The sequence below is a fragment of the Calidris pugnax genome, unplaced genomic scaffold (assembly GCF_001431845.1).
Source record: "Calidris pugnax isolate Ruff unplaced genomic scaffold, ASM143184v1 scaffold273, whole genome shotgun sequence".
In the NCBI taxonomy this organism is placed as follows: domain Eukaryota; kingdom Metazoa; phylum Chordata; class Aves; order Charadriiformes; family Scolopacidae; genus Calidris; species Calidris pugnax.
Window position 1 is genome coordinate 3,859,432 of NW_015094508.1, and position 26,610 is coordinate 3,886,041.

Genomic DNA, 26,610 nt, shown 5'->3' on the forward strand with positions numbered 1-26,610 from the left:
CTCTCCCTGATGCCCTGAAGAAGCAAGCAAATCCCCATCAAAAACCCTCTATCATTTAATAAATTGTTCAAAATACAATTTAAAATAAATATTTCTCCTAATGTTTTACAGATTTGGTTGACGTTTATGAGATGCTTCAACTACCCGGTGAAGGATAATACAATCAAACTTACTGCTGTATGGTTCACCCTGTCTTTTGGGTAAGAGTGGTTGAGATCTTAAAACATTTTTGATAGACTTGACAGACAGAAGAATCATCTGCATGCAAATTTCTGTCAGTATGATTATCCTTTTTATTTGGAAAGGTTTTATTCAATATCTTTCCACAAAATGTTATATTTATCAGTTAGTCCGTTCTTGGTTGCAAGCCTGACTCATCAAGACTATCTGCTTCAGAAAACTGGCATCTTCTGGTATCAGCATCCTACAATATTTTTATTTTGTGGAGGATTTTGTTATGACGGAGCAACTGCTCTGTCACATAACCAGCCGAGGGAGCTGCTCCTCCTCATCTTGCACAGATTTCAGAACAAATGAGATTGTCAACTGAATTGTTTCTGTTCTCCACAGCTACTATGGCTTATCTGTCTGGTTTCCCGACGTCATTAAACATCTGCAGTCAGACGAGTACGCATCCCGAGTGAAACATTTCCGCAATGAGGAGGTTTCCCATTTCGTCTTCAACTTCACACTGGAAAATCAGATTCACAGCAATGGAGAGTACATCAATGACAGGTTTAGAGATTTCCTAATATCCTGACTTGGCTGGAATAGACAACTGCATGTTTTAAAGCATGTCCTAATAATGTGATGTTTTCCTCCTTCCTGGTGGTTCCTTTGTGAGGATCCTTCATGCAAACCCAGCTTCCTTGTCATCCTGAAAAACAGACCTAAAAGCCCAAGTTAATGATACTTCCTTTCACAGTGGGATTCAAAGGTTTTCAGATCCAACACATGCGACATATTGTATGGGGCCAGGGAAGGACATACTTTCATCTCTGTAGCTGGCTTTTTTCCTATGAAGGAAAGATGCGCCTGTGAAGATCCTGAACACTGAGAGTTTAAGATTTTGTCACAGAAAAATCAAGGCTAAACGTTACTGCAAATCTATAAAAAGTATGAACAGCTCTGAAATGTGAAAGAACACATTGGCAATGCCTTTTGTATTTTTTAACTGAATCCAAATATATTAAAGCTCTATCTGGACTTTACAGATAACTAAATAACACCGGAAAATTAAACACAGCTGTTTCAGGTATCTGGTTTCTCTTAAGAAATACATAGAACAACCATGTGACTGGTCTCCTGGAAGTCACGGGTCTAAGTAATTATTATTTCCATAGGAAAATCTGTATCTAAGTGAATAAAATTAATGATGTTGGTAATATGGGGCTTTTAAAATTATTTTTTTAAGAACTTGAATTTTGACACAGTTAAAGGTTTATGCCTTGCAGACAAAAAAATAGCAGTTACCTCCTTCTTAAACTAGCCACAGCTTCCCGGTTCCACTCCTTTCCAGGAGACAGATATTCTCCTAAAAGCAAAGAACAGTTCATTGTCAGTAACTAATAGCACTCTGTCAATCAAGGTCTTACTCATTTGAACTGAAAATTCTTGTAGAACAGTAAATCTAACATTAATTAACTCTAAAACACTGATTTACTCTTTTAAATGTGCAAATTTAATAGGCCTCTGACAGTTGTTTGAGGTTCACAAAACATTTTCTACAAAAGTATGAACTCATTTATATTCTTCCTCCACAAACATTTCAATACTCCACTCACCCTTGATCTCAGGGTTTCCTTCATGTTCTTTTTCAACTAGAAGATCCATCAACACTTGACTTTTTACTTCAGTGCATCTCTGGTCGGTTTTAATTCAAATCATTGCAACACCAATTTTAATATAGTCACAACATGTTTCCTGTCCAAAGATAAGAAGTGCATCAGAGGAATGCATGAGACATAGTCGGTCATTTCTGTTCCAACTGACTAATCTAATTGCTAAATTTTCTTTGTTCTCCTCTGGAATTATGTTGTATTTTAAAGTGGAAAGAACTATATGAAAAATGATAATCAGTTGACATTGAATGCCAGCCTGATTTGAATCAGAGTCTGTCACAAATGAGAAATGATATAGTAACTAAAACTAATGGGCTGAAAACATTATTCTTCTGACCAATACACAAACAGAATTCATTAGCTAGTAAGTCTTTTCCTGTGATAAAATCAATTAACTTTTGCTCTCTTTTCTCATAAAGATGTGATTCCAACAACTTTATTGGCAAGCAAGTTTAAATTCTATTGTTTCATACACGGAGTATTTTGTGTGTTCCTATTCCTACTATGATTCTTGTAATAAGAAAAATACTTAGCTGGTCACGCCAGGTTAAAGAAGAGCAGAGCCAGGTCTGTGTTCAGAAGGCTTTCTTTTAACAATTAAAGCACAGCTTTCCAAACTGTTACCAGTTTGCATAAAGTCTGCCAGAAAAACTGCCCTTTTTTAGTAGTAGCTTGTCCCAAGCCTTTATGTGAAATAATAAAATTCACAAAAATAATGATGTATTTCTCTATCTGTCTTTTTTTTTAGTATAATGAAATTATTTGGTAGAATTATACTAACAAAGGTTTACAACATTGTTTTAGTTGAGTAACATTTAGGTAGAAAGTTACTGCTAGTAATACACTTTGCCATTGACTGTTCCCGTGAATAACTTGATTGACAGTCATGATCAAAGACCTAGGAGTTAAATGAGAGTTAATAGGAAGGAGAATGTTCAGAAATAAGAAAAGCTACTGGCAAGTTGTTCATACCTATTTTATGTACACAGTAATTGTAACTGCATCCACAGACACAGGAGAAACAAACACATACTTCCAGTTAGATATTTGGCTGTAAAACTAGCAATGTAATTGTGTTTATGTTAAACCATTTTGTAAAACTATTTTTTAACACTTGGACCAGTATGTTTTGCATTTGAGCCTGACACAGTGCCCAGTGCACTCGTCTAGAGAGATAAAGGTTCCTAAAAAATTATTTCTTTCCAGCTTGTTGATACTAGCAGGTGTTCGTTTGTTTCAAGAGACTGAGTTTCTGAAGCATGATCTCCCATTTTCTGACTGTAATGTCAAATTAGAAGTAATAGTGATTTTACAACGCTAGTGAAATTGTATTACCAGTTGTGGCTGGTAGCTATGTGGAGCTATTTGTCTTATTAATGTGTTTTCTGAACTATAGTATTTTAGAATCAGTTAATTATTAATTATGTTTCCAGAACGCCTTTAAGGAATCATTATTACTAGGGTTGAGATTTTTTAGACCTGTATATCTGCATCAGCTTGATCTGTTGCTCTTTCTTGCCTATGAAGGCAGACTGACAGAAATTATTTATATTGTGCAGGTTTATTATGATGAAGTTTAAATCAGTAACCTTCGAAGATTCACTTTTTAAGAACTGTGTGTTTGAAGACATTACTTCACTGAACACGTACTTCAGGAACTGTACTTTCATCAATACCACTTTCTACAACACAGGTATTACAAGACAAACCCTGAACATCCATTGTTTAGCTATATGTTCTCCTCTTGTGTTTATAATTTCTGGATTTCTAATAAGGCATACAAGAAGTCCTCTTCTAGGAAATAAAAAGCTATAAAAAGCAACAGGCCTCTGTAATGATTTAATAGTAAAGTGAGAGGATCACACCTGCACTAGAAATATAACAAGCCTAATATTGACTCAGATAATAAACATCTCTAAAGAGGGACTGGGACTGGAGAGGAGAAAATATATTTACTGCTTTACTGGTGGCTTTAGTGTATTTTTATTTAGTCTAAGTGGAACTGGTGAAACACTTTGTTCATTGTGCTTGCTGTGGCATGGGAATCTGAGTTCAGTATTCAAACTACCTAATACTGTAGTCATTTCCACTCTCCTAAGTCCTGTAACAAAAATGCATATTTTCGTATGTTTAAAAAGATAGGGTTGGGTTTTTTTCAGTTTAATAAAATAGAACTGAAAGTAGGACATGGCCAACTAAGCTTGTTGGAAAGATGGGGCACTTCTTCCTGCTTTCCCATAACTCCAGCAATCATAATAGCAATGGAGTTAAGTCTCAGAGCCAGCAACACTCAGCTTTCTTTGTGTGGAAGGAAGGTATTGTTGAATCAGGGTTATAAGGCTGAGAAGAGGAACGGAAAGAAAGTGGAGCTATAGGGAAAGATCTCCAAAACTGTATTGGAAAAGAATGGCCTGAATGGGTTGCATGTTGCAACTCATCTGTGTTAGAGCTGAAGACCATGAGACCTTTTCAGAAATGATTAATCTGAATTCTGTATGAATGTTTCACTTTAAAGGACGTCAAACCCAACTGAGCATGATCACCATTCTCATCTGAAAGGCTGTCTGGTGTGGAAATAGAACATCTGATACCAAGCGAGGCCTAGTGATAGAAACTTGCAGATACCCAGTGCTTTTTATGCAAGGCCAGCTGGTGCTGAAATGTCTTAACCAAATACAGTCCAAGCAGAGTTGAAATACAGTGATATAACTTGCCTAATTCCAGGCCTTAGTTGCTCTTTTTCATGAGCTTTGCATATTTTTCTATTAAGATAAAAAGGTATCAAAATTAACAGCAATAACTGGTCCCATTTCATGAAACAGTGAAAGCTCCGAGTTATTAAAGTTGCCTAAACTTGGAATGTTTTTAATCAAAAGCTGCACATGGAATCGGCTGTTAGCTGAAATGTTTCTTTTTCTTCTTTCCACAGATCTTGAGCAATATAAATTTGTTGACAGCGAATTGATAAATTGCACATTTTTCCACATCAGGACAGGATGCCAGATTTCTTTCGATGATGACTACAGTGCCTACTGGATTTACTTTGTTAATTTCCTGGGAACTCTGGCAGTGTTACCAGGAAATATTGTGTCTGCTCTTCTGATGGATAGGATTGGACGGTTAACGATGCTAGGTAGGAGCTTCACTTTAAAACAGGGACCACCACCAAAACCTGAAGCTCTCCTGATAAAGTAGCATGTTCACTTTCTAAAAAATTTAATTCAGAGAAGTACAAAACATTCCTTCTGCAGATATTTCATCTATGTGGCATCGTAACTGTCATTTAAAAAACCCCCAATTTAGAAACTCTAGGAAGAAAGTATTCTGTAACAAGTTTTGCTGTACTTCGTTATCAGTCATTGCTCTGATATTACAAGACCCTTACTTAGGCATTTGGGATGATATTTTGGAGAGTGCTGACCGTTGGCTTGGCTTTGCACCAGCCAAAAGAAAAGCAAGATGTGCACAGGTGGCCCTCAGCTAGTGGAGCAGCTCCCCAGAGGAGTCAGCAGTCCTTTGCCTGTTAGCTGTTTTGCAAAGTAACATTGTTGAAACAGATCTCTTGTGGCTTACCTGCAATGACAACTCTGTTTTCAATTTGCTTATATAGCTATGTGGTAGTTAATTTTATTCATTTTCTAGGAGAATATCTCTATATAAATGCAATTCCCACTCAGTGCTTTTATTGCTACAATATATGAATGAGTCTTATGTAATTGCAGAATATGATGAACAAGGAAGAATGGGGGTAGTTCATCCCAGGCAGCATTCTTTGAGAGTTCATAGGGGGTTCCAGCTTAATACTTTATGATATATCCTAATATTTGAGGAATTATGGGTTGTTGGTTGGTTTTTTTTTAAGACCCTTACCACAATTGTCTGCCTGACTGGTCTCCTCCAGTAGAGGAGGTCTCTAGTTTTTAATTAAAATATATGGGTCGATTATTTAGCTACACTGTGTGTACAGAAACATTAGACAAAACAATGATTCTTTAAATACAGCTCCACTTCATGTTCATTTCACTGGTCTCGTACCTAGGTGGTTCCATGGTTCTCTCTGGCATCAGCTGTTTTTTCCTGTGGTTTGGAACCAGTGAGTCCATGATGATAGGTATGCTGTGCCTCTACAACGGCCTCACCATCTCAGCCTGGAACTCACTAGATGTCATTACTGTGGAGCTGTATCCTACAGACAGAAGGTATGTGCAGATACACCTCCCCTAACCTCACTGACACTATCTCTGTATTCTAGCAGAAATAGTAAATTGAAATGGTTATGTATGAGCTTTACAGAGGTAGTGATGTTTGCAGTAGGCCGAATGAATAGTTTGTCTTACGAATAACAGGGGGACAAAAGAGATTGTTTCTTTTAGCTATTTGGTATTCATTTCACATAAAATATCACTTTTTTTATCTCATTTGAAAAACAGCTAATGAGTAGTATTTCTGAAAACGGTAATGGAAAATTTCAACTTTCCCCTACTGCAACTGGCTATGAAGGCAGTGGTTGGTCCAAAATGGCAATATAGCTGCATTTGTCTGTTGGCTGTGAAACGGAGGGGATGATAATAAAAATCTCTGTGTGGAGCTGAACATCATCTTCTGGAAGAGATTGTGGGCTTGAACCATGCTGGGCTGTTAATCAGTCCGCTACAAATTTGTATGCAGGGTGACTAGGAGTGTACATACTCAACATTAAACAGATACAAAAATGTCTTGGGCACTGCTCCTGACTCTTCAGGACTCTTGCAGGAAAGCTGAGTACAATTTCCAGGTCCTGCAAGCATTCCTTCTAGATGACACAGGGTTGGTTTTTTTTTCAGATAAGAGGTACTTTTTAATGCTGATCTTACGTCACTTAATGAACTGAAGGAAAAACAGTCAATTCATACGCTGTTACATGCTGAGTGTAAAAAAGTAAAAACCCTGTTTTCTTGAATACACTGGGATATTTCTTCCCTCTCTCCTCCTTAAAAAAATTTCATATAAAATTGCCCAGACTCCACTTAAGGGACAGTATGTTCTTTCTCCTGGCACAGTGTTATTCATGTCATTCACCAGAAGTTTCAAATATGGTGAAACATATTTCCAGTTTATAAATGTGTGACGTCTTGCTTGCAAGTCTAAGTTTTTGAACAGAGGTGCAACTGGCTTTTGTATTGTCCATCAGAAGAGGCAGACTGTAGACTAGCTTCTTTGTTTTCTTTTCATTGCCATTTTAAAAATATATGCTTCTACAAAACAGACACAAAAAATTGATGTCCATTATTGTGGTTGTATCAAGTTCCATACTAGGTTACTTATGAATCTAAAGCACAAATATTTAATATCAAGTGCTACTGTTTTTATTACACCTCAGGAAATTGCTCTTCTGGCAAGAATTATTCCAGGTCCTGCACCTGGGACAGGGCAATCCCAAGCACAAATACAGGTTGAGCAGATAATGGCTAGAGAGCAGCCCTGAGGAGGACTTGGGGAGTGCTCGTGGATGAGAAACTCGATGTGAGCCAGCAGTGCACACTGGCAGTCCAGAAAGCCAACCGCAACCTGGGCTGCATCAAAAGAAGTGTGGCCAGCAGGTCACAGGAGGTGATTCTGCCCTTCTGCTCTGCTCTCATGAGACCTCACCTGGAGTACTGCATGCAGCTCCGGAGTCCTCCACACAGGAATGATATGGACTTGTTGGAACAGGTCCAAAGGAGGGCCACGAAAATGCTCAGAGGGCTGGAGCACCTCTCCTATGAGGACAGGCTGGGAGAGTTGGGGTTGTTCATCCTGGAGAAGAGAAGGCTCCAGGGAGACCTTATAGCAGCCTTCCAGTACCTGAAGGGGGCCTACAGGAGAGATGGGGAGGGACTCTTTGTCAGGAAGTGTAGGGACAGGACGAGGGGTAATGGTTTTAAATTGGAAGAGGGGAGATTTAGATCCGATACCAGAAAGGAATTCTTTACTGTGAGGCTGGTGGGGCACTGGAACACGTTGCCCAGGGAAGCTTGCATGCCCCATCCCTGGAGATGTCCAAGGCCAGGCTAGACAGGCCTTTGAGCAACCTGGTCCAGTGGGAGGTTTCCCTGCCCATGGCAGGGGGGTTGGAATTTAATGATCTTTAAGGTCTCTTCCAGCTCTAACCGTTCCATGATTTCATCATCCAAATTCTTTAATATAATTCTAATAAATATTCTTTAGAAATAGCTATCTTTTTGGTATTCCAGAATGTAGCAGCCACAACTATTTTCTTTAAATGAAATAAAGAAAAAATAATTTGAGAAGCCATTGATGTTAGTGGAAGCAAAAATAATCAACATTATTAGGAATGATAAGCAGAATGTAACCGATATCTATTCTAGGGCATCTGTATTTGTAGTTAATAGTTGTTTTTAATAGTTTCTGCTACCTTTGGGATTGTAATAAATTCTTGCCCAGTTTTCTTTTTCAAAAAGCTTGTGTGAGCTGTAAAAGCTGCCTGGAGCTCCACCTCAGAAATTTACTTGCAGCTGAGTTGTTGAGGTTCTTTGCCACAACTCTGACAGAAAACTTGTCACTTTCTATTATCCATATAAAAAGGCTGATAGGGCAAATGCACCTGTGCTGGGAAAGACATTGCTGATGCAATGATATTTTTTATCGAAAGTTCCAAAAGTGGTGGAGCCATCCCTGCCAGGTTTTGCCAGCTGGGTTATAAGGAAACAAGCAATTCTAGAAGTTACTTCCAGAAGTTACTTCCTAGACATGTTTTTTTTTAAACTGAAGCAAATCTTCTTCATATTACACAGAACTATTTTAAAATTAATACTTGTGGCGACTCAAATAACCTGCTTCCCAAATTTTTTTCTCTGATTTTTTTTTTTTTAATCCAGAATAGCTACAGTTTAACAGCGACCATTGCCCAACTCTAGTGGTCCAATCTTTCCTTCTAAGACTCCTCTGGTCTTCATAGCCAGGCATGGAGATCATTCCAGGTGTTGTCTGGAATTTCTAGCTTCTGCAAATAGCTATAGGGCTGAACAACCTTTCCAAGCATATATAGTACACGAAGCTGCGTGATCTGTTTCTGCATATAAGGTCCTTCATACTTGAGATGATGGTCTCTTTCATTTCAAAGCTGAATCCAGATTGAATCTGGTCCTGAAACTGGCTTCCAGTTTCCCCTCAAAAAGCAATCTAGGCACAGCGATTTTGCTCACTCTGTTGCTATTTTACTATTCCAATATGTACCTTTTTCTTACTCCCGATCAGTGAAATGACCACAAACTAGCAGCAAAGGGCAGCTTGGGGTTGAGCTGGAAGAAAGGTGTGTGGAAGGAGGCCAGTTCACACTACCATGCACAAGAGACCATGCCGGGCAGCCCCTCCTTTTCCTGCTGCACAACTCCTCTTGGAGACCAGCCAGTTGCCAAACTGCTGGGGCTTTGTCAGTGTCAGGCACTGTAATACAAAAGGTGTTTCATAAATCGTACTCCAGGTTATGTAGGGATCATGCTGGCTTTTTGCCAGGTAGGGGTGTGGTGAGTAATTTGGAAATGTGCGGTGTGTATGATACACAGCACACATTTCAGTTTCCTCTTCATCAGCTGCCTGCAGGGCAGAGTTTAGGTTGCTTCAAAATCTTAACAGATTTGGATTCCGTATGCATTCACACTCATCTACCTATTTACATTTTAATTTAATAATGCCTGAATTTGAAGTAACTAAGTAGTTTGACCTATATTCTTGATGAGTACTTTCAAATTTTATGCCATTTTAGCATAACTTTTACTTGCACTTTTTTATAAAATCTCAGCTAATGTACACATCTGCTAAAATAAGAGATATTAGAAGCTGTATAGATTTCAAATGGTTCTCTCGTAGAGGACAAAGTTGTGTTAAATCCTGAAGATATGTTACTAATGCTAGTCATAGCTAGGCTTTGTCTTCTAGATGACACATGGTGGTAATGAATAATTGTTTGATAATAATATTTGGTTTTTTACTTTTCAATACACAAAATTTAAATGACGCTTATGATCACTACCTAAATGACGCTCATGATCACGTCACTAGCTGTTTTCCAATAACAAGTAAATTAACCCAAATCCACAATATAATGAACTTGTATTAACTCATATTTTATCTCATCTTTGCTCTGGTCTTTTGCCTTATCTTTTTAATGCCCTGTGCTATTCTGGACTAGCCAGCAAGCTCTGAAAAGCCTCTGGTTGGTCGTGACCCTCTTGAAGGCCAAACCAAGCTATTCGATAGCCCTGGAAGCTCTGCTCTGAAGGAGACTATTAAATGACTTGAAAACGTTTTTTCATGCTCCTAGAGTGCTTTCCTACTCTTTCATAAACTTTCTGTATTTTCCAAACGCTGCTTTGAAAGGAGGTGATGTAGAAATTGAGGCACAGTGGAAAAATAAATTGTTGAAATTACTTTAGGTGCCTGATTTGACGTGTGTGGTACCAATAGTCCCAGTCACTGCACATTTGAGAAGAGGTAAGGGGCTGGAAGTGTAACTTCCACTGTAGCTTTAAGTGCTCAACACTTCAGCGACACAAATCTGAAGGTGTTAGGCTGAGCACCCAGAAAATGTGAAGTCCATACTTAATGAGCTTTTATTAGCTTTAAGTAACTTGCTTGCATCATATATAAGTTCTGTGGTGGCGTAGGGATTGTACCCTTTCTCCTGACAACAGTCCTGACACTTTAACCACGAGGCTGCTTTCTCATCTTGCAGTCCCTATCCTTATTCACAGTGCACCTTCCATCTCTGCAGCAAATGAGGGAAACCAAATTTTCTTCACAGCATTTATGTTTTAACCTCAAGCTCTCTTTGTTCTGTGCATTGGCAGAGTGATGCGGAAAAAAAAATATTGTGTGATAAGTTAATTATGGCTTGTGTTGTAATATGTGTGCCCAAGGGCCTTGCAGTAACATTGCACAGTTTCCTCGCTCTGTCTGTAATATAAGTATGAATGGAAGAGAGTTAAAATTCTATGAAGAAGTAATATTTAGGAGATTTTTATGACTTTAAAATACTTTCTTTACTTCACAAAAATAATATATATCTTCTTACGAACTAACTTGGGAAGCACCAGCTTTATAAGCTGAAACTCTTGTTATGGACTAGATACAAAAAATAACTCAAATCTAAACAGAAAGTGGTACAGAAATAGGTCATCTCCTACAGAGTAAATCAAGATCAGATTGCATCAGATAACCAACAATTCAATAGTTATACTACAGATGCCAGGAATTTGGGTTTGAATCTTGGCCAGGAATATCTGGAATTCAAGGTGTGCTATAAAATGACATCACTCTGTTTTGCCTTTTTTAATACCTCTGAAATAAGTTCTTAAGGGTTTGGTAATAATTAAGAAGTAAGTTGCCTATTTTCAGTTCATTATATTTATCTTTTTCTCTTCTTCTTTAGCCCTGAGAAGCTACCCCCAGAGTAATAAACATTATTCACAGGTTATCTTAGGCCTGACTTTGTATTGTTGTGACTGTCAGAAGAGACATTTTCTATTCTTTTGAGTCATAACAACAGTCGTCATCTTACAGTATACTTCCTGACAGCTATTTTCTACTGCCATCCTGTGGATGTGGTTCAACTGCATTTTGCTGAAATTTCATGTTAATATTTTTTAAGGCATGACATGCTGAACCTATGCAATGCCTTGGGTAGTAGCCCAAGGCAGGAAGGCAAATTCCACAGCTTTACTTGTACACTGCGTGCTATAATTGGCCAGGCTATGATAGGTATTCTTTGTACAAATTTTTAAAAAGATCTTAAGATGTCTGGACATTAGCAAATTCTCCATAGCACATTCAGAAACTTAGTTTTAATAGCTTTTGCATATTATCAACACCCACAAAAGTTACATTCATAGTTTTTTGAAACTTGCTGGATAGACTCAGCACTAGCTCTGGCAAGAAAATTGTCAAATATCTGTGCTACACATTCAGCAGCACTCCAGTGCAGGAAAACAAAAATTTTAAGTGCTATCCACTGACTATCAGCAGTGGAAAAGTGGGTCTAAAGTATTTTATGTAGGAATATAGGCACCTGATCTAAGAAGGAGCATATGTGGCAACCAGGAAACAAGCTCTTTTAATCCAAAGGCTTGGATAATCCTTCTATTTTTAACTGTTTGGACTCATGCCATTTTTATGTGGGGCTTGGGTGAAAAGACGCTAAGCTTTTTCTTTGTCACAGCTTTTGCAGCAACAGAAGTCATATACATAGGGAAAATTTTTTACCTAATATCCACCTTTATTTCAGACATGACACTTTCATAGTCAATACAAAGATCTGTACCTTTTTTTTTTTAATGCAATGTCAAATTGATTCACCAGCATTACCTTACTAATGTGCCTGAAGGATTTAATGACATTCTCTAGCTGGACAAGGGATTCTTGCTGCTGAACTCCTTTTACCAGTAATAAGGATTGCTCTTGGAGTCAAAAAACCCATTTTTGTTGCAGTGCTTTACCCAGTGAGTGATCAACATAACAGAAATTGTTTTATTTAGTGATGGCCTTATGTCTTTGGATTTTTTTGCACTTAATTAATTCATGATGGTGAGATGATCATTTTCAGACTTTTGTACACTCTAGCACTTCCCTGAAACACTGTAGCAGAGACTGTACTACTGCTGCAAGAGAAGACTATGGTTTTGTATGTATGTGAATTGCAGCATATCTGTTGCCTGGCTATTTTTACTCCCCTGGATTCAGTAGAATTAATTATAAAGGCATTAATGAATATAGATTTTAGATTATTTGAATCACAAAAACCGTTTTAAGAAGGATATTTAAAAAAGAACAAGTCTGAATTTGCTATCCCTAGATATAACAGTTTGCTTAACTACTGTTTTGACTATTAGTAAACAAGAAATTCACATTCAAACACAGTAAAAAAATTGAAGGATATGAAGGCAGAAGTCTGAATAGTGACAATGTTTTTCAGGTATAGGTTGCAACAACATTTTACTTAAGCCCATAAAAATCTTACTGTTCCTGCCAACGATGTGCAAACTTTAGGCAAAAGGACATGCCTGAAAACTGCTTAAAGATCAAAAGATTGAACTTCTGCTGTGTTGTTCATTTTGTTTCATCAGGACAGCCAAGGGCAATAAAAATGGGCTGACTTTGTCTTACTCTTCTTTGTTTTTAATTTGATAGCATTAATGGGATTAGACTAATAATAACCCCTTACAACTGGAAAAATTTAATAAGGCCATTTTAGAAAGCAGAGCTGTTTTTCCAGTGCCAACAATTACCTTAATTTTGCTCAGATATAAGAGATATTGTATTACAAAATTACTTTAAACCTTAATAACACAATCTTGGGTATATAACTTATAATAGATCTAAATCACAGTGGCAGCCCCAAATGTGCTATCTGTAGAGCCTAGCACATGAAAAGAAAAGTGTTCCAAATTGCTCAGAAAATAGTATTCACACCCTTACTGCAACTAGTAGATATAAGTAAATAGCATCTGTGAAACAGCTTACCTCTTTTGGACAGCATCAACCAACACTGAATATTAGTAAAGCATCCCCATATGTTTTGTTCTACTGTCTTTCCAAAGATTTCTTGCCTGTCTCTACTCGAATTTGCGCTAGCTAGATCTATGTATTCTTTGGGGAGTTCTGGTATCTCTCTGAATATGCTGAAGCTGTTGATGACTAAGTGTCTATTTTCCCTATGTGAACAGGTTTTTTCCTGTTACTGTTATTTGAGGGCAAGTTTGGTTTTACATCAGTACCTGGCAGCTGAAGAAATTGTATTTACATCTGCAAACACTGATCACAACCAATCACCACCATAACTTCAGAAATATTTTCTGTGCATAAATGAAGCCAAATTTACAGCAGTTCTGACTCTTTTCCTCTCCTTCTTCCCGTGACTTCTTAAAAAAAGCTGCAGCCTGTTATTATCCCATCCCATAAACTCTGTTTTCCAGACTGTGATAAAGTCTATTTTACCACAGTTTTTCCTCTTCACGTTCCTCCTTCCTATCTGCACTCTAATTCACCCTAGAAGATGCAGCAGTCTGGAACTCCTTCCCTCTCATTTTCTTCTCCTCATCCTGGTCGGCTTCCTCCAGATATTCTTCTGATGCTCCACTTTATCTGCCCTTGTAGTACAGTTGTCTCTGATAGAGATTTGACCTTCTCATACGCTTTGAAAGACTCAGGGAGGATGTTTGCGGCTTCCTCCAGTGCATCTCCCACTCCTCCTTTGGAATGATTCCTCCAAAAGTCTTCCTTAAAAGGAGCAAGTTTAAACTTTCTCATCTGAGAAAGGCATTTTCAAAGAGCTGCTGCAAATGTCTCCCTGTCAGAAAGCTTCACAAACAACGCTTCCAAAATTTCCTTATCTGCTTTCAGCAGTGTGGTCTCAGGCAACCAGCACTGGTGTGCACTGTTGGACAGCAGATCATGTCACTTTGTAGGTGGTTATCTCCAGGATGTGCATGTTTAGCTTTTCTTGGCAATAATAAATATGTAAAAGCACTGCAGGTTTAATCAAATCTAGGAAAAAAGAAAAAAAAAGCAAGTCTTCAACATAGAGAAGGCATATCTGAGTCTTCTGCTTGTTTTTTTCATAGTGTTTCTAATAAGTTTTTGCTTTGCCATCAGAATGACCTGTCCCTCCTTCTTTAGATATTGCTGATACTTACTGTCATGCAGTATCTGGACAGGTGCCACATTTAGCACAAAGAGGCACTATGATTACTTCAGGCAAATTAATAATTACTTTGCTAAATTCTCAGGTATTTTAAAGAGACTGAAACACTGCTGTCAATTGTAAGAGACATATAGCCAAACTAATAATACATCTATTATGATTATAACCACCCACCAAATGAGACTAACTTATATCTTCTCCTGGGGTCAGAAAAGGCATACAATACACAGAGGTGACACTGGAACAGTAAGTATTAACTCTTCTAATTTTACTTCCATAATGCTTTAGGCAAAGAAGTTTCACTTTGGTCTGCAACCATGGACAAACGAATATTTAACATTAACAGAAAAACAAAAAAACTTTTGGAAGGTATATTAGCTAATCTGTTCCATGTTTTAATTCTGTTCTGCAAACATCATTTTAACTGATTTAAGAATTTGACATTCAAAGTACCGTTACTTTAAGTTAGCACATTTCTGAATCTTGTTCAGATTCTGGAATTGACTCTGTGGGTTAACTTGCAGTTCTGTTTCTTAGAGCAAATTAGAGTGGTTTAGAAATATCCTAGAAGGATCTAGACCTACCTTCGCCACTCCACTGGTGCAGGTCCTCAAATATACCAGGACTGGTATAATTCTGAAGCATAGCACATCAGATAGTCAGGACATGGACAGTGCTGAAAACCCCTATATCCTGGTCAACTACACTAGACAGAAGCTTTTACATTTCCCACAGTATAAGATTTGGATATAGAACACCAAAGGGCTGGACAGGTCAACACTAGTGAGATTCAGCAGCCAGATTTGCAGAAGAGCAGAAGAGATAACACTCTTGGCTGTGGCCATGTCCATCATTGCTTGAGGGAGAGGATCTCTTCTCCCTTGATTCCATGATTTGCTGTTATGAGAAGAAAAAAAATAGTTCTGTGAATAACATTGAGAGTTTATATCCTTTCTCTCAGTGGGGATCAAGCCTCCTTACTTCAAGTTGACCTCTGAGCTGCTCTTTAGGACCTCTGGTAAAAGTTTCTCAAAATTACTTCCTAAGAAGTCAGGCTACATCTGAGGACAAGACTTCTTCCTTCCCTTCACATGCACCTCCGTACAATAACTAGGGCTCTTATTATTCACTCAAACCATTAGCATTTCTGTTAATCCCTGCTGTTTAGACTGGAGGCTTTTTGCTTCTAATGGCAGTATTTCACATTAACAAGAAAGAAACATTTTGTTCTGAAAAGAAGTTTCTATCCTCCTGATTCTTATTATTTTATTCCAGTGAGCACAGTGTGAGCCCAGCACAGTCCTTCTCTCACCTCTAAGCGATTTGAGAAATGTTAGAGATTTTACGATCGTACAGATATTTTTTTTAAGACACTTTTGGTAGGACAAGGTTGTTCCTGCAACTATGAATCATACAGTCATGTCAAAACACAATTTATTAAAATGATCACAGTTTGCATAATACGTGTATGTATGGATTATCAAATATCTGAAATACTTAATCTAGACTACTAAAATCATAGCACTGCAATGCAAAAGCCTCTCTGAGTTGCCCGAGTCATACTTTTTGTTGGAAATCTACTTTCTTTCCCCTTCTAGCAAAGTTTCTCAGACCCTGAACCAAGCAGGGCCTTGTTATGCTCTATTCTCTTTAACAAACATTCATTATTATTGGTGGTCTCATTTGCCTTTTGAGAAAGCACTGATTGAACATGTATACCACCTGTTAAGAAAACCATTTCCATTCAGTACCCCAAGATGAACATCCTTTTATTCTGGTGACTTCTTTCCCAAATCACCAAGTAGCTCTCAAAATATTTCCCACCTCCTGTCTCCCAACCCAGCATTTTAAGTGTTACTGAATTTCCACTTGCAAGTTCTTTGTTCTGCTGTAGAGGTGTAAAGTTACCTATTCAGTCATTCATTTCACATTTTGGTCCCTGAGGCAGCAGAATGAATTTGCTTCAATAAAGTACTGTAGCAGCTGAGCTTTAATTTCGTATTATAAAAAGACAAGCACAGAACCCTGTTTTAGACGTTGGGGCTATTTTGATTTATCCCCACCAAGGATTTGTCTCAAAGGCTGTACTCTTTCACCCATTTTTTAACTTTCTTCTGTCTTCCCTTCTAGGGCAACAGGCTTCGGGTTTTTGAATGCACTATGCAAAGCAGCAGCTGTACTTGGAAACTTAATATTTGGTTCCCTTGTTGGTATCACCAAAGCAATCCCTATCCTCCTTGCTTCTACTGTTCTAGTATGTGGAGGTCTGGTAGGACTTCGGCTTCCTGACACAAGAACCCAGGTGTTGATGTAACTGGAAAAAGCCATTTACTATGTATTTCCTTTTTCGTACAAATGTCAACTCTCCTGACTGATGGTGCAAAGGCTTCAGATTCTCAATGCTTATTAGAGTGTTCAGATGTCAGAAATCAAACTCAAAAGATACTCTGGAGTGGCAGAGATTTAGAAACCTCTGGATGAAAGTTTTAAATTTCGCTTTTGTTTGCTTGCATACATTGCTATTCAAAACCACTTAACTTCAAACTGCAAAGCTACCTCTTAAAACACTTTCAGTGACATGTCCAGGAAGGTAAAAACCATACTGATAATTAAACATCTAAAATGCAAGAAGTCATATTATTTAAAAATATGTGCTGGATTTGGCCATGCCATTGTGAGCTTTTGTAACAGTACAGACATGCAAGTCAATTACTTAGCAGTATTGGTGCAGAGAATGTTAAGATTACATTTATCAATGCATGTGGCATTAATCCGGAAAATCTACAGACTGCACCAGTATTGAGTATACTGACCTTCTGCAGATGTGCTTAGATGGTAAAATCTTGTGGCAATGCCTCTTTCTTGGGAAACTTTTTTTTAGGTAAATTCAATATCTAAAGTAAAGATGACCAACTACACCCCATATTTGCTGAGGGGAAGGCAACAGCTACCACAAGGAGATGAAAACACCTTGTGGATAAGCAGCAAAGAGAATAACAAAAGAGGCACTAGAGCTCTTTGCTGCTGATCCTCCAGGAAAAAAAAAAAAGTTTTCTTCTCATTTGCGACATCTGGTATATTTTTGCCACTTTAAAACAGTGAATCTGTCACTCTTCCAGGAGTCAATCAATGCAAATATTTATGTTGTTGTAAGTGTGAATAAAGGAAAATTCAGGTCAGTGAACTATATGAAAAGTATGATGCTTTCAGAAAAGTTTGTTTTGTATTTACATTTCTAATACATTTTTCTTTGTGACAGAATGGTTATAAAAATTTGTGGCGGTAAATGCCACCTAGTAAATTTAGCCTGGTCATAACTTCAATACAAAATGTAATGCAATTAAAACATTTTAAATGATTAATTTTTTTAAAATAATATTTAAAAAAAAAAAACAAAGAAAAGCAATAATAATCACCATTATTTTCACAGTTCATACACTTCTTTCTATAAACTTTTTCTCAGCTGATTTTTAATAGTTCTAGAGATCTCTCTCCATTTAACACTTTCAAATGTCACTCTGAAAAGCCACTAAGAAAGAAGCCATGCCAAGGCTGTAGGGAGTGGTAATGTCTTTATTAGACAAAGTGCAGGATGGATGATAAATGGTGGTGAATATATTCCTTCTAAGCCATATTCTGTGGACTGTTGTGGATTACATTAAAGAGTTCCTCACCGGTCCTCCTGCTGTGAAAAAGGCTATAGGAACTCTTTAAAATGTTAGCCCTGGAAATTAAATAGAAATATGTCCATATAATTGGCAGACAAAAGGGGCAGAACCTTTGATGAGAGAAACTGGCATTGCTTTCAGTGGAAATAAAACAACTTGTATCAGCTGATGAACTATCTGCAGTTTCAAGTTTCAAAGAAAAAAATTACTATAAAACATAAGGCTAAATTTATCAGTATTTTTTCTATTTATATCTGACAACATTTATTAGGTGGTTGTATCATTGCCAAAGAAATTGGGCTTTTAGGTAAGGCCATTGCGTCAAGTAGTAAAATAGATTTTTTTTCTCATTTGTTACTTTTTCTCTTGCTCATATATGTGAACTTAGTTGGGTAGTAACATTTATGGCTGCATTCTGTGTCTATCACGATCTTAGTCATATTGAAAGAGTCAGTAAAAGTCCAAATAAGAATATCATACATTACATTTAAAATTCACTGTTTATTCTACTGATTTTAGAAGCTACATTTTTCAGTTATTAAGAAATGCCTGTGCTACACATCATAGCACCAAAATGTTAGCCCAACACGTGGTTTTCTGCTATTAACAAATGACAAAAGTGGCTGAATTAAAAAAAGCGTAAGTAAGGAAAACTAGTGGGCATTTTTTTGATGTTGATCATTTAAATATGATGTAGTAAGAAACAAAGCTTATGAAGTGTGTTTATTTTGCAATATAAACAGTCAAGGTATTGGAAATTAAATATTTTATATTTAAATCTGACTTAACCATGTCTTTTAAATTTCTGAACTCTGTTGAAAAAAGGAAAGAGGAAGAATTATTTTTCACAAAGCTCCAGATTAAGAACAAAATGCTAGCCTTAGTTATGCATCTGTGGCTTTTGTCCACTAGTCATACTCTTAATATTATTTCAAGGCTGTTTTTTCTAATGAGAATTATATTTGAGCCCTGTTTCTCTGTGCCATTCGTTAATAGCATGTGTCCACTTCCTTGTACTTACTGCAAAAATTTTGAAATCTGAAGCCTCTGTACACGTTTGGAGTAAACATCAACAGCAATGGTAAAATATTACATTGTCTTGCTATGCACTGTCCACTTAAAAGTAGTATATTCTGTCTGTTTCTGTATGTAATTCTGAAGAACATCCAGATCCAATGCTTCATGCCACCTGACCAGTGTGGAGGAAATGGGCCACAGAAAAATAAGGTTCAGCTTCTGAGGGCTATGGTTCAAGGTTAACATACTAAAATCTCATTACATATATAATTGTGATGATTTCGATGCTGATTCTTATCCTAAATCATGACTACATCAAACGTATGTGTTAAGTTTGGATGAAATGGAACAGAGCGACAACAGGAATTAGTAAACATGAACAAAATTTCCAACTCCACAGGCCTTGCCTGGTCTGGGATTAGAGGGAAAGTTGTAAACTAGGAAAAGGAAAAAAGAAAAATAGCAGATAGGAAAGGGGAGAGAAGTAAATGGAAGAGATAAACAAAGAAAAAAATCCACACAAATATTTCCAACATATTAACCTAAACCTAAAGCTCTAATCTCCCTAGCTGGTGAGCCAATTGGCTCAACAGTTTTGAACCAGTGCACAAGCCAGCATCAAAACTGAACAATAAATTGTTTGGCTTGAGTGCAGTAAGATTCGTCTCATAAAGGCAAAAGAAGCAAATGCAATTTCAAGCTATAAATACTTGGTTAGATAGGTGCAATCCACCGGCTGGAACAGAAATGTTTAACCTATGGAGATCTGGACACAAATGTTACTTAAGTTATAAGCTAAAGTGATTCGGCTGGTCTTTAGTGAATCTGTCTTTTTTTGCAGCTTCCAAAGCAAACTCAGGTAATAAATACTGCAGAGTAGGAATTGCACTTTCTTTCTGTGTCTGTTCAGTTATATCTCACACAAAGAGTCACTTTGTGGCCCGTTTAGATCTCTGATACACCACAGAGAATGGAACTTGATAACATTTGTGTATCAGAGCTATCAAACACATGTAATCAAAACTGCTTATTTTTCTGTTTTGATCATTGAACTGACTGACCACTAATTGGAAATGAAGTGGGATATAAGGTCTAGTGCTCTTCTCCTCAAAACGGAAAGGCTCATCCCAACAAGAGCACTGACAAAAAGTACAATGATCCCCTGAAGACAGAGAAGACTGACAGCTTTTTCAATAGTATTAACCATGATGGTCGTCTACTTGAAAATTTGAAACTTCTCTGCAAAAGAGATCGTGTGTTTTCATTTTTGGCAAAGAAATTTTATTTTATTAGTTTTACTCCTTACATGTTATCAGTCAGTAGAGCTTCATTTAGCAGACTCTAATTTCTTGGAAGCATCTTATTTATTGTGTTTGTACATTTTAACCAGATTGGCGATATTCATGTTAGCATTTTGTTGGCTGGGAGCACACACTACTACATTTGGTATGCATTGTATTGATTGGTGAATACGGACACCTAGCAAGGAAACCAGACTAGGTGCTCATGGTTTCTGAAGTGCTGTAGGGGATTGCTAATTAATGATATACCAGGAAGCTTTCTTCCTCTATGATTGATTTTAGCCAGTGCCCTTCCAGAAGTGTGTACTACAAAACTTTGACAGGTGAAAAAGTGTTAACCCTCCTTCGTGATGGCTTCAGTAATCTATTCTTTGTTCATCATCTTAGAAAAGTTGGCTGAAGAAAGACTGCTCCCTCAAGGTCTGATCTCTTTCTCTTCATGCCATTCCATTCATTCCATGCCAAATTGCTTTTCTCACCAGAGGGCCAATCTTAAAGAAAGTCAAAATTTGCTGCTCCTGCTCTCACTTGCTTCTGACTTCATGGTAACATTCAGTAAGAAGGTTTGCCACATATCTTTTGCAATTTGGCCATCCCTTTTTAAACCAACATGGAAAACAAACTCAAAAGTCCTACAGACAATACCACCCTCTTAAGGCAGCCAGAATCCACATTTCCCTACATATGCAGAAGGCTGAGCTAATACAAGGAGGGATCTTCTCTCAGAGAGGCCCCTGTTGGTCTCCTTCTGCTGCGGGTGCAGATATGGCGGAGTCTTGTCGTCAGTGCACCTAGCTCAGCTACATTTGGAGGAAATGTTATTATCTGTTCTTGTTTTCTTTTTCTACCACTATGGAGACTTATCTTCATGTAATTGCTCTTGAAGCACAATTGCTGATCCCCTTCTTAGCAATAGAATGTAGTCCTCATCCCCTCATATGGACCACCTCTCTGTGCTGGGCTTTAGCTCTCTTCTCCATTGTGAGTTTTAAAACTATCTTAATTAGTCAGAGGAAGATGTTTACATCCAGTCGCACCTCTTTACCTAAACAAGATGATATCATGCTAATACAACCTACAAGCCATGTTTCCTGTTTAATAACCTGGAAATGCAATTGAAATTTCAATCACAATGTTAAAAAATGAATCCTTGCACTCTGGGGGTCAGAGACACAAGAAGTGAAAACAGAAATGCTCCACTTCCTCTGGAGTCTTGAAAGAAAACACATGTTTGATAATCGTATTCCAGAAGAAAACATGTCTGAGAGACTGCTTTTCCCCTGCATTTCCTGCCTACTTGTTCATTAAACTCACTGTAAAATATTAGGTATTTGCCTGAATTAGTACTTTCCAATGCTGCTAGTTCAGGAAATGCAGCATGAAAAGACAGACTTTTGCCTGCAGTTTGGAAGTGAGACAGGGATCAGGCAGTAATGTGGAATTTGCAGAGACATGTTAGCCAGAAAATCTGGAACTCAGTTCAGAACCTGAATTAAATACAAAGCACCAATTTATAATGCTACTTACAGATCTCCCTTACTTTCACTTACTCTCATCTGGTCTACAACCAGTCCATATGCTGAAATCAGTCTCATTTGCTTTCTTTTAATGTTAATAATTTCAACCAAGTGAGGAAAAATAGTTTTTTGATCCATTATGGTTATCTGCATTCTTTAGTTTTGTTCTTCTGTTTATTTTGTACTTCTTCCTGCAAAGGAAGAATCCTTCGATATTTACTCCTACTCTAGATGCACAAGATTATTACAAATAACTTCATCCACATTCAGGACCTTTCTTTGATACAGTGACTTAGCATGTCAGAAACAGACAAAAGTTAAAATATACCTGATTAATTTTCTTATTTGATACTAGCTTGAATTACCTCCAAAGATGCTGGCTTGTAATATGCAGCCATGTTTTCTAGCCCTTGGAGTACCTCCTGTCTAACTGAAAATCAATAAAGCAGCAATTATTGGCAGCCTCCTCGCACAGCATACACACAAGAAACATTTACTAGGAACCAAATACTTAGGAAAAAAATGGGGAAAAATACAGGTGTAATTGCTTTCTGGGGTAAACAATCTTCCCTACTTGACAAAGGTCTAGAATATGTTGCTCGCTTCTGACTATGCAGTCCAATAACCAAAGATTGAAGATTACTTAACGACACAGGTGTTTGGATGAGGATGACTTAACACAAAAGTATTGTCCTTTCCACCTAGAGTATTCATGAATATACATTTTAATGCCATATAACCAAGAAGATTTGTAGAGGTCTTGTCCCTGCTGTGGCCATCAACACTTCTGAGCTGTAGCCAGACACATCAGTCTGTAAGTAAGGGAGAGATTGCTGGCAGGCTGGCTTTCATCACTCTCTCCATGGCTAGCTACCTAAGCTCATTTCTTTTGGGTCCTCCAGATCTGCTTTTTCGCTCAGTCTCTTACTTTCTCATTTTGGACATCTACCACCTGCTACTCAGTTTTCACCAGTAGTCCTGACCAAGCAAGTTGAAGCAACTTGTTGCTAATGGACAGCACACACAACTCATCACAAGCACAGGACTCTGCAGGAGTCCAATTTCTTATGTGTTCCAGTTTCATCTGTTGCCACCTAGCATTTCTTTCTGATAATAATGCATGTTTTCTAACCTATAATACATGTCTTCTATCCTCTTAATGTCTGCCTTGTAATATATGCCTGTTCCCCACCGGGTATGCGATAAAAGTCACTTGTGAATTTCATGTAGGCCTGTCTTACCCAGTTAAAAGTTGACCCTTTGAAAGAAGAGCATCAGGAAGAAATAATAAATAGAATAAAATTAAAAGAAAACCATGAAGAGTAAGATTTCAAGGACTAGGTTTCAATTACTTTTATTTTTGTCAGCTGTTTTCCTTAAATCCTAGCCTGCAGCTATATAATATTGTATATTGTAAAGAAGTGTGACACAGACGTGAATACATATGCAGACATGTGTGGGTGAGTATCAAAATCAAAATCTACACACAAACCTTCCTATAATACAGGTGGACATAAGACTTACAAGCCATATTCTCGTCCCATTCTCAATGATACTAAGTATCACTTTCTACATTATGCTTTGAACACAAATAACATCCTGCTCCATTCTTTGTGCAGAACCCTTTACTTATTCATGTGCAAAATTGTTGGGATGCCAAGATTCATCTTAGCTGGCCATTACCTTTTGATCATTGGAAGGGAACTGCTAAAATGGTCTGAAAAATGAGCTCTAACTTAGCTGTAGCCTTTTCCCCTCTGCCACACTGTGCCAAACAGCAAAACAGCACATCCTGCAAAGGCACTGGTCATGTTACAGTGACTAAGAGACACAGCACTCTCAGATACATAAAATCCTAAAAGCTATGAATTTTGTCTTATTCAACTAGAAGTCCTTCAAAAAGCTCCATGTGAATTTCAACATGTTAACTTCTTTGTAACATAGGAGAAAATGTCTGTGTCTTCCTGTGTTGTATGTTTTTCATTTGTACATGTTTCTGCATACATAGCTGCAGTCGTCCTAGTAATGTGGCTAAACAATTGTTTGCTACTGTTGTTATCAGCAATCTTTGACCAGCCTGAAACAGAGCCATTGCCAGGGTGTCTTTCAATCAATGATTAACATCCACAAAGATCTTCTACAGTAATTAGTGCAGTATAAAGTAACTGTGGCTATAATTTGAGCAAATCCAGGGTGAAAATGGCAGCACGTGCACACAGAGCAGTGAGGGTAGGAGAGCTCTTTCGAAAGCTCTGCTATTTCCTGCATTTCACCTTCTGTCTTTGCAGGACATCCACTCTTTCCAGCATGCTTCCTCTGGTAGGCGCATGCATACATGCTACAGAACTAAAAAGTCAGCAGAAGAAAGGGTGTATTCCTTCCAAAGAACTTAATGATGTATATTTGCTGTAGGAAAGCCATGTCTATACTCACATTAAAACACAGAACCAAACATACACACAAGCAGCCTGCAATTCTTTTTTTTCTCTATGTGTTCTGTGAGTTGATAAACTGAATACCACCAGCCTATAACAAACATTTGGGAGGAAACTATGAAAGGGTAGCAATGCTCATGTAATAGTACTTCTGGAAAACAGTGGGTCTTTCCAAAAGGAAAACATACTCACTGAGTGAGGCCGTAGCATATAGTCTCTAAGTGTGGTCATGAATGGACAGTTTAAAGTAAAAAATTTCTGTTCAGGTTCAAAGTAGCAGTAGATAATACTATCTTCTATTTGGAAGTTAAACATAGATTAAAATGAATAGTTTAGAAGGAAAAAGAGAATATTAAAATTTGGAGAGTGGTCTTACAAAACACACCCTGCCATCATCTTTTTGGACAAACCTTACAGCCCTTTCCTGTTTCTTCCTGTCACAAACCCCTTCTGATATGGAGATTGATTTTATTAGTGCTTCACTAGTGAAATGAAAGTCTTTACTGACATTTGCAGCAAAAAGGAGAGCAGGCATGAAATTAGTGATATAGGAAAGCCAGCTCATTTATAAGGAGTTTAAAAAATGCCCCAACATGCTAGTGACTGCATTTATTGTCTTCCTAGTGGTTTAGGATCACACAAAGTGCTACACGAAACTAGTATTGTGTGTGTAAACTGATCCCTATTTAAATCAATGAATCAATTCACAGAATCAAGATCTCAGCTTTTTCTTTAAAAAATATTAAATATGTGATTGCGTATACAGTCATGCTGGAATTGCTGTTGTGAGAGAACTACGTTATTTAGCCCTTATTTTTAAAATTAATAATTTTAGCCTGGCTTTTTCCTATGAATATAATGTTTCTCAAAGACTAAAAGGATTTTTAATAACATCCCATGCTGCAAGCCTGATGAATCAACTGACAGCCAATTTTAGCCATTTACCATAGAATATTGTATTAAAAATACCAATTAACACTTAATTTTTTTTCTGTATTACCCTCAGCTGCACTACGTTGTGCCAACTAAATTGCATCTCATACTTAGCCTCAAATATATGCCACAATGTACTATACATCACTAGGTATTTTTTTAAGTGAGCAGTTTCCTTTGCAGTGTAATGACATGTTTGCAGAAGTCAGGCATCAAGGATGAGATACTGAAAGTAGAGTTCTTTGCCTTCACTGTAATTTACTGACATTGTCAAGTTACTGATTTTCTTAAAAACTTGTTAGCATTTTCTAATGCTGAGCAACAGAAGGAAAACATGTATTCTTTGCTAGTTTTTTGTGAGCCATTTTCTGCTCCTGGTTTCTCCTACTAAACTTCCACTCAAATTGCCAATTGCTCTGAGCCAACTAGGAGTACAATTTTTCAAACTGTCTTTAGTGTACAAAAGCACTGGTGTGCTAGTGTGCATATATTGTCAAGAAAAACATAACCATTTCTGACAGTCTCCATTTCTTAACACAAGAAAACATGTACATATTGTATATACAGTAATCAGCTACTTTGAAGTCAAATTCCCATTTACACATGTTTACTTCCAGATCTGCTAATCTGCAACAAGATCTTGGCAATGGTCCTGACCTCTCTGTTTCTTTCTTTGTTTGTTTCTTTACTGCTGTGTGTGATCTCCTGTAAAGCAGGTTACAGTCATCACTATTGTATATATGTGTTTGCATGTGTGTGCCTTGATAAATTCTCTCTTTTGGAGTTCTGAATTTTTCATTTCAAGTCCAGCTGGTACAATTGTGAACTCATCTTTCCAGTATGCTCCTCTGTGTCAGATTGCCAACTTTCAAAATGTTTGACCAAGTGTTTTGATTAAGTTCCCTGAGGAAAGCTGTCTGTATACTTGTGAAAGGGCATGCTCTGTGTAGGATGAATGTGTACAGTATAAATCTCTAAAACGTGGAAGTGTTTATAAATCTATCTGCCAAATATTTATCATCCATGTAACAAATGCAAAGTTATTTAGTGTACATCAAATAATGAATGGGGATATTTTGCTTCACTATATTCAAATAAAGATTTGTTCTCTGCAATGAATACATATCATGTGTGATGATATCCAGAACATCATTCTTCACTGCCCACAATATACTGAAAACAGTTGTTTTACTTTAATTAGTTCTTTTACAAAGGCGCTCCA

The 26,610-nt window shown here is 37.4% G+C and overlaps 1 protein-coding gene across 1 annotated transcript in view; it reads left to right on the forward strand.

Annotated features, from left to right (window-relative positions):
* The window catches only part of SV2C (synaptic vesicle glycoprotein 2C), a 117,520-nt gene extending 91,009 nt beyond the window's left edge, over window positions 1–26,511 (forward strand). Inside the window, exons 8-13 of the mRNA XM_014965068.1 lie at window positions 112–200; window positions 571–735; window positions 3,401–3,534; window positions 4,771–4,974; window positions 5,881–6,040; window positions 16,648–26,511. Of these exons, the coding sequence (XP_014820554.1) occupies window positions 112–200; window positions 571–735; window positions 3,401–3,534; window positions 4,771–4,974; window positions 5,881–6,040; window positions 16,648–16,831 (936 nt within the window). The 3' untranslated portion in view covers window positions 16,832–26,511. The remainder of the gene's footprint in view (window positions 1–111; window positions 201–570; window positions 736–3,400; window positions 3,535–4,770; window positions 4,975–5,880; window positions 6,041–16,647) is intronic.
* The last annotated feature ends 99 nt before the right edge of the window (window positions 26,512–26,610 follow it).